Here is a 12026-nt window from a genome sequence, read left to right as displayed (position 1 = left end):
ACCTCACTTCTCTCTTGCTCTCTCTCTCTCTCTCTCTGTCTCTTTCTCTCACTCTCTCTTTCTCTTTCCCGTCGTTGGTTTTCCCGTCTCGCTCCACGCCGCGAGCAACGCACGTCCATACATTCCTGGATGTTGACTTCGTATCAGCTACGTACGTCCATCTTCCGAAATGTCAGTCGACCTGACGAAAATGGTCAAAGGGATCAATTGCGTATGTGTTTATAGCGCAAGATTGAATGATACGTTTCTTCGTATTGAACGATACAGTGCAATGCGGTATAAAAGTTTCTTCTATATAGCTTGATATTACAACATCTGGTATTTTACATCGCGACATACAAGTATATTATATAGTCTATAGATATTTCCATGTTAACTCTACAGTCAGCGCGAGACTGTCACACACATACACACACATTCGAACTATAACATCTGCTTTTTATAAGAATTTGAAGGAAAAAAAACACATGATTTAATCTTTTAAACTCGAGGTCTTATGTGAAAAAGAATTACGATATCCAGTAGATATTTATTAATTGTTAATTACAATTAATGTAAATAGCGAGTCGTTACAAACTCGACGTTATTCAAGGTCGGTATCCGTCATCCTGGCCATCGACCAACATTAAAATTCTCGTTTCTCTGTTTCGAATCGCTCCTACATCTTTGGAGCCCGTCGATACGCGATCGCCGAGAATTCCATAGGGAAGACGCGGGCATCTGCAAATACGTGCGTTACGAGGATAACTAATTGCGAGGTCAGCCGATGTCAGGAATTTACATAACACGACAACGGCGTAGCGATCAGCTGTCTCTCCTCGGCAGGGCCGAGAATGCCTGATAATGTTGTACAGATCGTATATCGCGGTCTTCTTTAATGATCGAGCATTAAGCTTTTTTTTTTTTTTTATTCTCTCCCTGCTGCGCGATCGACTATATAAGTACACTTTCACGCGTGACTCTTTTTCTATGATTAGCTGACGAATAATTGTGTGCGCGCACCTAATAATACATTATTACACTAACGCGCGGCGTTTTCCAATCGGCACGTCGTTTTACGGCTTTGATGATTGCAAGAGATGTTGAATGCTGCGGGGTCAGAGGTGTGCACTTCCCTCAGCCAGGCCATCTTTCATGCATAAACCGTTCGCGCGTAACGTAAATTATACGTTGAGTGTTTCATTCTGACAATTTTTATAATACCGTGTCCCGTGTACCGGTAATTCGAGTACACGCTTGACTTAATCCACCTCCTGCCGTCTATCTACCAATACATGCCCCGTGATGATAATTGCGTTAAATTATTGGATTAAGTACGAAGGTGGAGATTATATTTCAATTTATATGAATATATAAATGATTATACAAAAGAGCCGACACACACAAACCATGTAAGAGGAAAACTTTGCTAATTCTTTATGCGCATATTTATAAATGTACATACATATACTATACATACATAAATGTGTTTGTGTTTTTATCTTGCTAGGAGTACGACGATTATTGTTGAGCAATCATTAACTTGATTTTGCGCGCCATTCTTCGGTTTTATTAAAAAAATGATATTTAAAAAAAAATAATATAAAGTTTGTTTAAACTCGATTAATTTTTTTCACAGAAATTAGCTGATTAGAGCGTTAATTTGCTAATTAAATTTTAAAATAATAATATGTTAAAAAATTAAAATAGTAATATGTTGTAAATAATATGTTATAATATCTTATTCTCGATTAATATTTTTTGGACAGAAATCAGCTGACAACTGTCAAAAATATTAATCGAGTTTAAAGTATTATATATATAACATATTATTTAATACATATATTATTTTAATTTTTATAACATTATTTTAAAAATTAATTAGTAAATTAACGCTTTAATCAGCTGATGTTTGTCAAAAAATATTAATAAAATTTGCTAATTAAATATTGCTGTTAAATCTAAAGCTGTATCTTCTCGAACGAATCTCCTTCGAGTTTTAATTAATTATTAATATTTTATATCATGTGTATATAGTATCGCGCGCGCGCTATTAGAATGAAGTTGCCGATATTCGTAGCGAATAGCGGCCATTACCGAAACGCCGCGAGTATCAGGCAGTTGGAGCTGCGTCCCGCTGTGATTAATTAGTAAGCATAATCGTTAGAAACGATTTCCAACCTTTGTATTGTAATATTTATCAATCGCATATCATAATTTCAACATTAATATGTAGTCGTAATTGTTCGAAACGCATATTTGGCGAAAAATTCGATGCAAAATCTCTTGCCAACATAACCCAACTTAATCTCGCGCGCGCGAATGTGTTGCGATCCGTGGATATATCTATCGTTAGTTCTAGCTTACATATTTATATTGTCTATGTTATAATGCGAAATAATAAGATTATTCTAATGTATGTATTTTATTTGTTACAGGTAGCATTGCGATACACAGTGCGATTCACGCGTCGTGTCGGGAGTGCCGTGTAAAGTTTCGGGCGATCGTAATTATTCGTATTTTCGCGAGTGTCGTGAGTGCTACCATGGACCAGAGAGGAGGAGGAGGCTCGGGGAGGCATCGGGCGACATCGGGGCAACTATGAGGTATGCAAAATAAAACATTTTTTCTAAATTGCATTGTTTGAGATATTCGACGCACACATACATAATTTGAATATTTTGTTTTCAGATCATCGTGTATGCTGTGTACTACAACTCCGCTACGTATCGGTGAGTGAAAAATTGTTTATTGTATAACCTTTCTATAGCAGTAATGGGGTGTATACATATATGTTGAAAATATTAAAATAGTAACACGTTTTAAAGAATATGTGTTATAATATCTTATACGCGATTAATATTTTTTGACAAAAATCAGCTCTGATAATTGTCAAAAATATTAATCGAATTTAACATATTATAACATCCTTTTTTAAAAAAGGCACGTTAAGTCGATTCTTGCACGTATTGTTGCATCTTTTCCGATACTGATTAACCGATTCGCATTGTACGTTATATCGTAGCATCGAGAGGCTGTCATCGCGAGAGTTAGTAGTTTTTAGTTTGTTCAAAATAAAATAAAATTAAATAATATGTTTTAAATAATATGTTATAATATACTTAAACTCAATTAATATTTTTGATAGTTATCAGCTGATTTCTGTAAAAAAATATTAATCGCGCATAAGACATTATAACAATATATTTACAACATATTACTATTTTAATTTTTTATCATATTATTATTTTATCATATTATTACTTGTGAGAATTGACTTAACATGCCTTTTTTAGAAAGGGAATCATAAACTTTTTAAATCTAAATTTTGAAGCACGCGCATTGATTTCAAATCGATTAAAGTGATTAATCACGCATAAATACAGGCGTATAATAACCGGTTCATAGAACGTTTTGCAATACACAGTAGTGGAACATACTTGAAGGATAAAAGTTGAGATCAATTTGTCTCGTGTACTCTTTTTTACAAACATGTTTTGACCTATGTTAGCGAAACTGGTTCCGTAACTTAATGTCGCTTGTAAAAGTATTGGAATTCCGTAAATATCGATCGATAAAAGTATTCTGGTGACATGTATGCCTGCTGGACATGTTGCTATTAAATTAATATATAATTTAATATATGACATGTCTCATGTCTCTCAATTAATCAAACTATAAATTTAGTTAATATGTAAGGCTGTAATTACTAGAGAGTAACTTACATTGATTTACTCACATATTTTCAACGCAACATTTAAGGATAATTCGATACTTGTTTTGCGTATATACATACGCTTATTTTTAGTACTTATTTCGCTAATTATAGAACGTTTATTACATCCACATTTTCCGCATTATTAAATTTCCACGTAATAAATTTATGTATCCGATCCGTGCGTGCCCTACCGACCTGCGGCTGTCGCATCTTTGTTTCGTATAAGCTACGGGGTCGTAATTTCCAAGTAAAATGCTAGCGACAAAAGCCATATAACGAGGCACTCGAGAGGAGGCAGGAAGTCGCAGACGCCACGTTGGATGGGACATTGATGAGGAAACTTCGGTTGGTTATAGCCCAGGTTGGTGATAAGGAGCGAAGGAGTTCCTAAGTAAGAGGAGGTATAGCGGTGCTTGCCGAGGGGTTAAACCCGAGCTATCTCTTGCCTCGCGTTATCCTGCAAGCCCGTATATATCCGGTGTAGTCGAGGGTAGATATACCTTTGGGCAGGGAGGCGGTTCTACGGTCCTTATCGCACCGTTTTACAATCTAAATGCAAGGAATCAGGAAGGATCAGCCGCAACACCGTCTTAATGAACCGCGATGTAGTCTGCGCTACTTTTAGCCCTCGACAACAACAAGAAAAGTATATTTATCCCTCGATATCCGTGTGTGAATATTTGCTGATATTCTGTTTTTTTTTTTTTAATGAAATTCACATCCTTTCTCCTCATTTGGAGTCATTTGCGCGGTATTTAGATTGAATACAAAGATTTTAGTCTCAAAATTATATAACATTGCTTGAATTCTGTTTTCATTCAGTTTTATTTTACGATAAATAATCTCAATTTTGGTACAAAATAATATTAAAATTAATATCTGTGCTAAAGTTTTTTTTACGCAAGTTACTAAAATTATTATTATAAATAATTAATGTATATAATTCTTCCTCTTCGCCTCCCTCCTTCTCCGTAATATTAAGGCTACGTTTCTCTCTCTCTCTCTCTCTCAACTCCGAAACAAATTGAAAGCAAAGCGTTCATTTGTATCCAACAGGAGGCAGCCGCGTTGCATTTTAATCAAGCTACCGATCCCGTCATCTCGTCCTGTCGTCTCCATTCTCATAATTGGGCTCGTATCACCACTGAGTGTCGGTGACACTTATTTCATTAGCGTCAAATAGAATTATACAAGTCGTAGCGTAGCGACACCGCCACTGCGGAGGTGTGTATGCGGCTTAAGTGATTTCGAGTACAGCGATTCAATTGTCGCTCAAACGAATTCCTGGTAGGAAAAGCACGACGTGGAAGCGCACGCTGCGGAATGCGAAAATGATATCTCTGCGAGGATGCATCATTTTGCATCATCGATGCAAAGAATACATATATAACGCATCGCGTCACTAATTCGTTCTAGACGTATCAATGACAAGTTGTGCTTATTATATTCTATTTCTAAAGTCTCTATTTTTTTTATAAAAAAAATTATACGCGCTTAGAATTTATAATCTCGTATACGTTATTTAATCAATATTTATGGACGAATCCGTCATACGTTACAAAGTAGAAATTTAACGAGCGGCGCGCGCGTGCGAGATTCTTCACGCAGCAAGACTCGCGTTTATGCAATAAATACTCGAGCGGTTAATGAAAATTCCCCTGTTGTTAATATTGATCAATCCCTCTATGAGAAACACGCGGACGAATATCCTGCACGCCCGCGTGCGCGGATACTAACTTTCGAGCATTAAAAAAAAAGAAGGAACACTCATTAATTCCGCACTTTAATAGGCGGTTCTCCGTTTCTGCGGGCTAATCACTTCATAAATACGGCACACCAGATACAACACAGATATATACAATGTTGTCCGTATTAATCCTTAAGAATTGCTAGTTTATGGCCGGCGCGATGTGTCTTTCGGTTCGTTTCCACCGCGTCTGCGTTACGTGGCTAATTAAGCTCTCATTATTCTCCGTGAATTATAGCAGCAATTCGCCGACTTTCTCTCACTATGGTGCACGAACACGCGAACGAGCGACGTAGGCCCGTCAGGGATTCGCCCGTTGAATTTCAAATAAACGTCCATCCGCGAATAAAAGATCGATCTTTTACTTTTTCCTTCCTTTCTCTCCTTCTCGTTTTTTTTTTTGCAAACCGACGATACTTTATCAGTGAAATGAATTGCGGGACGACTTGTTCCCGCTAATTTATTCGATTCCGTAGTAATATTGCCAAGAGATAACATATCAACCTGCTGACAACCATGAATGAATCATGAGTTGCGTCATCGAGAACTAAAAATTTGGTATACTTAATTTAATTTAGTTACGGTAGTCCCGGCGTGTAAATGGAAGCTATATGAGACATCGTTGACAAAATTATGACATTAATTCTTTGTCGAATTCTCGTCGTATCGTCATATGTTACGTCGGATGTTTATTAGCGTAGATACAATTGATTGATTAAATCAATAAAATCTAAAAATATATCGAGAGAGTTTTTTTGGATCATAATAAGTTTCAGTATCCATTCTCTAGTCATTTGTTTGGCGCGACGTAGACTTATCGTTGGATCTTCGGGTTTTTGAATTATACAAACAAGCAGTCAGTTGATATGAATGTTGAAGCAAACACGCTGGATTAGTTTCAAAGAAATTTTATGTCCTCATAAATAAGCAGTCTAAAGTGACGCAATCCGAGACATTTCCAAATAGCTATCACAAACATTCGTAAGTTATGCCGTATTTTTCTTTTATTTTATTACGACGACGCGAATGCGCGATGATCAGATAATTATTCTCTCATCGTAAATCAACGCGAAATACAAATCGCATTAATTCTTTCCGCACAGTCTATCTCCGAGAAACAAAGTTTTTAACCGCGAAGAATTAAATGCTCGCTTTTACTCAATCGTGTATAACCAGGGCAAGGGATTTCCTTTCCACGTAAGCAGAGTCGGAATCTACTAGTCGCCGGAAGAGAGTCACGCGAGACCGGATGGAGCTGCGTGACCGGCTCTGCGCGGTCTGCGGTCGCAACACTCGTAGCGCCTCGCGACGACAGGCCGAGGCTAACCGTAAAAATAATAGGGTCTCCAGTGAAATAAATTGAGTTATTAACGTGACGGTATCACAATAAATTATGATGAAACGGCTCCGAGGGCAAAAAGGAACGGTCAGATAGCGGTTGGCGAGAGGTCGGACGGGGCTAACAGCGGTTGATTGCCGGTCGCTCGTTTGTCTCCATGTAGCCTGACAGGAACTGTCCTGACCGAAGTAACGTCAACCAGCCAACCCCGAGCTGCCAAGCTAGCCGCGCGTCGCTGCGTTTCGCGCCGAGAGAGCAAGACTCCGAGAGTGCCGTTACTCGATGGTGTGTTCGTAATTAGCTCTGTCCATAGATTGAAACAAATGGCACGTCGGCCAACGAAACTGGACTCTACGCCCGTTAAAGGGAGGAAATATAAGGGAGGAGAATGACAGGGAACGCGGTAATACGTCCCTTCTCACGCGATCATCCTTGTTACCTTCGATGACGCAGACGATACGAGCTGTATATATCAAGAATATCAGAAAGGATTCAACTTGTGCGTTAATATATTCGTAGAACGAAGTTTTCAGAAATTGACGCTAAATATAGTTGTCACCGATTTCCTTTTCCTCTTCTAAGCGAGTATCCTCGTGACGTAACTCGCCGCAGATACCACACACAATGGGTTCACACATCGTTCACTCTCCGAACAATGCACACGCAAATTAATGCTACTTGTTGGGTCGTAAATGTCATTGACTCGTAGAACGCGCTCCGCGACACATTAGATTACTTGTAACTGGGTTATGTCCACGTGAGGGGCGAACCCTCAGGAATTCTGTAGATGTCATGTAGAAACGCCAACTGCATTGTCCCGTCTCGCGCTTTCCGACGAGGCGCTGGGATCGCGATATCTCCGATCTTCGGCCGAATACATGAATCATAACCGGATCCCACACATGGCTTTGACTTTTAAATCTACGGCCAAACAGATTCAATTGCCGATTTGATTTATTATACTCATCCTCGACGAGACGCCGATGGAAATGTCATGCAATAATGCGAAGCCGTCTGAATGTATGTATTAAACACCTCACGGACATTTAATTCCGCCGCGCCGCACCGTGTCCATGCCTCATTCATTGGTAATATCTAATACGATTGAAGCGGTGTCTATTCATTTCTTGTGACTTTAAGTGTACTCAGTTTCATCCATCTATATTTTGTCTGGATAAATAAAAAAGTTGACGTCTCTTCGATTGAAATGCTCACGTCGAAAAGGTCAATCAATGATTGCTTCTACTATAGATATACTATATAATAGATATATAATCCGCGAGAGAAATAATATTTTGTCGGAGAATTATGTAAGTATTTTTATCTTTTAATTAATTTTGATTTCAGTCGCGGACATTATCGGACAAAAATTGTATTTTGCGATAATTACTGAAAATATTAATTTAATAATATTACATGAACGGTTTAAAACTTTCATTTCTATTTATCGTTACATCTCAATCGATAATGCTTCTTCGATACACGGTAATTGCAAGTTGATAATTACGAAAAAAAAAAATGTTATTGCTGCATAAAACATGTATGAAAGGTACTTTGAGTCGATCGGTTACGCAAGGCTCAACGAGGAAAGAAAGATGAGGGTTGATGGACCGCGTTTTGGATATACATGCATAAATCGGATTCACGAGAATGGCGCGTAACTTGTTCGCCGCTTTATTTCACCTTTCACTGACAAGTGTGCAACTCAGCATCGCTTCGGGCAGTCTGATGATTAGCGCGCTGACTATGCATGAGACGCTACAACATCGGGAAGCCGCGAATAGGAGAAAAGTTCGACTATAAACGAAGGTGGCAGACGGAGACAGTGATTGAAAAGCCTGTAAGCGACGCTGTCCCGGGAGTAACGAGGCGAACGTAGACGCTCTGTGTCTTTATACATATATACACTGTGCCTATTAGTTTGCGCACGCAATCTCTCCGCTGAAACAGCCTTACATTTTTAACCTAGTAATGAAATGTCTTGAAACTGATTCCTTCAATTGACTTTGAGAAGTAATCTTCCGCATTTTGTGAGATTCTTCATCGCGAGTCTTATTTATACAACCGACACTTTCCAAGATTTGTTAAAGCGAAAATGAAAAAGTCTATACTGAGATTTTATTGAACAGATAGCGCGAATTTTACTGTCTTGTCTATTGAAATACAAAGTGCAAAAAGCAAACGATATAAACGAGCGGGGAGCATTTTGCAAGAATCCGTCAAAAGTTAGATGCGTGATATAACATTCTCTTTGCGTCTCTCTCTCTCTCTCTTATTGCACCGTTTCTCTTTCTCCCTCGGAACATCTATAGGCTGACTGAGCCATTAATTACCTTTATTGGCTTCCGTGCCGGTTTCGGTCGTATTCGTCGATCGTCCCTATCACTGCCAATCAATCTCGAACGTAGCATCGGCTGCGGCTTCGTCAAACGTCCCGACGAAATCAGCCAATCTACCGCGGAACAATGGGCCAGCATGACTCGATCGTGTCTTGTCGGCTCTGCATCAACCGCCCTCTTTCCTTTTTTCTGAGGCCGGACCGACATTTATATCCCGTTCTCAGAACGGCTACTCTGCTTCCTCTTTGTTCTTTTAATCACGCAACAGCGTACGCGGCTTGAATCAAACGTTTTCGGCAATATCCTTTTAAACAAAAACTCTCAGCTTGTAGTAAAAAGAGTGAAAGTGAATAACATTAAATATTTTAAATATTTCTCTTTAATTTATAATCTTAAAATAACAGGAGACATAAAAGTATATAATATATCTCATGCAAATCAAATTTTTAAAAAATTATTATTCTAATAATCTGTATGAAGAAGAACTTGTCTGAATGTGTGTATCAGGATATTCTACCGAATATTTTCTTAATGGAGATTTATCAGTTAGTTAAAAATTATCGATTTTTTCTTAGCGATAATAACAAAGCAAATCATCATTTATTTCAACTTTGTAATTTTTTGCATCATTGTACACTGTAATTAAACTTCAAATCAAAATTTCATTAAATTCTGTTTGAAATTAGTGAAGAATATAATTTTGTTTTTCATTCGATTCTCTTTTCACGAAAAATTCTTTTTCAAGTGCTTTAAAATTATTGATATATATGTTTCTTTTTAAAATATATCTTATACACGTAAATCTATATAGTATATATTATAATTACGACGATTTCTTACTTTTAAATTTCCCATTTGATGACATCCGGCGGAAATCTCAGAGAAATTTTAAATCTTAGCCTGATCTGCAGATAATTGTCGAAGTAATCGACGAGTTGAAAAAAAGGGAGAAAGACCTATTTTTACTTATTACTTCCTGACAGCCCTTACGACGTGGGTACATGACGTCTGAATGGCTGGCGTCACGTTTTCAATTTTCTGCTCGCCTGTTAGGCAGGCTGTCTTTACTCGTTAAGTGCACTGACAGCATCACTGAAGCACTCCCCTTAGATAAATTAAAATATCGATCGGGACACGCCAATTATAAGTTTGACGTTGTACTAATATCTACCACGTCACCACCGTACGCAAGGTTAAGTGAAAACTAGCATATAGTCGATATAAATAAATTATCACAACGTCCGTGCTACATCTCGACCATCCAGAGATTTTTAAGGAAAAATTGTTTATTTGTTTAAAAATTATATAATTATACTTTCTCTCTCCTCCTCTCTCTCTCTTTTTCTTCCTTTTTTCCGATATCTCGTGATAACGAATTAAGTATCGCGAAGCTGTTATTATAAATAAGTCAATCACTACGTGGAGCTGTACAACACGAAACAAATGCTATTCCTTGATAACAAACGTGCCCGAGCATGTTTTCGTTTTGTATTCCCTTTTTCCTTCGTCTACAACATATGTCTAAAGTTTTGAGTATACTTGACTTGACATATCAATTGTAAACATAGCTCTTAAATACGCAAACAGGAAAACATTATTGCGTAGAGTATTAGTACGAGTAGATAGATCGATGGGTTGATAAGTCAAAGATCCTGGGTTCGATTCCTTCGCTTACAATTAGATCTTCTCGCTATAAAATGTGTTTGACGGTGAAAAATCATCGCATAAAACTGCAGTAAACGCTGTGCTATTAGATATAGAAATGTAGCGAAAAGAAGATCGATGTCATCAAGGCAGCTTTAAAATTCCTTTGATAGACAATTGTAAAAGATATACCCTTATGTACTATGACTTCTCTAATATTCTACATTTTGTCTTAATGGAATTTCTTATTTTGAAATCAGCTTTTTTTAATTTTTGAAAATAGATACATGCAAAGAAAACGCCTTCAAATTTTTCAAAATTTCTTAAAATATATTTGATTTCATTGTTTTAATCGCGATATTGCGTGTATACGATATTTATCGAAAGCTCGAAACAGTCGCATAAGAAAGTTAATCGAAATCAATAAGAAGTCGAGCGTTGCATTTTCAGAGTAAGTAGAGTCGAAGTGATTTTTCGGCGGTTCGCCGTTGCCTTTCCGTCATCGGCGGGGAAGGGAAAGGGGAGAGAAGGGGGTTAATGGACTGCTGGTCGCGAAATGTCAATACCACGCATTCGCACGAATCACTTTTTTTTTATTTATTTATTTATTCCGCGTTCTCTCTCCCTTTTCTCTGCGCGGGGGCATTTCTGACGCGCGGACTACAATATCGCCGCGCACTTTCCAGCAACGACGCGGCGCGGCGGCTGGCTGCGGGATGGTATGCAGACGTTGGGATAGAGTCAGGCGGGGCGGTTGTGCATTTAGCGAGCTGTCGCCCCCAACCAGTCCGTCGTGTCAGGCCACTGACAGTTTTCATTCCGCGCATACTTGACGTGCAACCGGGCTCCTCTTTGGTCTCTTCGTTTCTGCGCGCGAGGGGTGCCGACAACTCCCGATCGAGATTAATTATTTCGTTGGTCGACAACACTCGTCTCGCGCGCCGATATCATCCTAACGTAATCACCGCGTAACCGCGTCTCCTAATTACGTGCGTCTCTCGAGAGGATATTTCTCGAATTTCTATCAATTTTATGAGAGTCGAGGCTCTCTTGCCGGAGGCTGCGTCTGGATCAGCTGGCTCGCGAGAGAGACCTACGCGGGGTAGATTTTAAATTCTCGTTAGAAACCTTCGTCGTCAATTTATTCATACATAGCATGATTATTTGTGAGAAGAGAATTTTATATTTTATAATTTCATAAGGAATCTTTTTTTAATTGGAGAGAAGATAACGAAAAGCCTTGATTCGTTTCGCGGCGGT

General features: G+C 38.4%; 1 protein-coding gene across 1 annotated transcript in view; it reads left to right on the top strand.

Moving 5' to 3' along the window:
• The first annotated feature begins 2438 nt into the window (after positions 1 to 2438).
• Positions 2439 to 12026, top strand: part of LOC145937085 (neurotrimin) — a 280339-nt gene continuing 270751 nt past the window's right edge. The window contains exons 1-2 of the mRNA XM_083039936.1: positions 2439 to 2585; positions 2671 to 2711. Of these exons, the coding sequence (XP_082896062.1) occupies positions 2581 to 2585; positions 2671 to 2711 (46 nt within the window). The 5' untranslated portion in view covers positions 2439 to 2580. The remainder of the gene's footprint in view (positions 2586 to 2670; positions 2712 to 12026) is intronic.

Source organism: Prenolepis imparis, unplaced genomic scaffold, assembly GCF_030444845.1.
Source record: "Prenolepis imparis isolate NDT839.2.m4 unplaced genomic scaffold, iyPreImpa1.0 SCAF_6, whole genome shotgun sequence".
Taxonomy (NCBI): Eukaryota; Metazoa; Arthropoda; class Insecta; order Hymenoptera; family Formicidae; genus Prenolepis; species Prenolepis imparis.
This window is presented reverse-complemented; position numbering and strand designations above follow the sequence as displayed.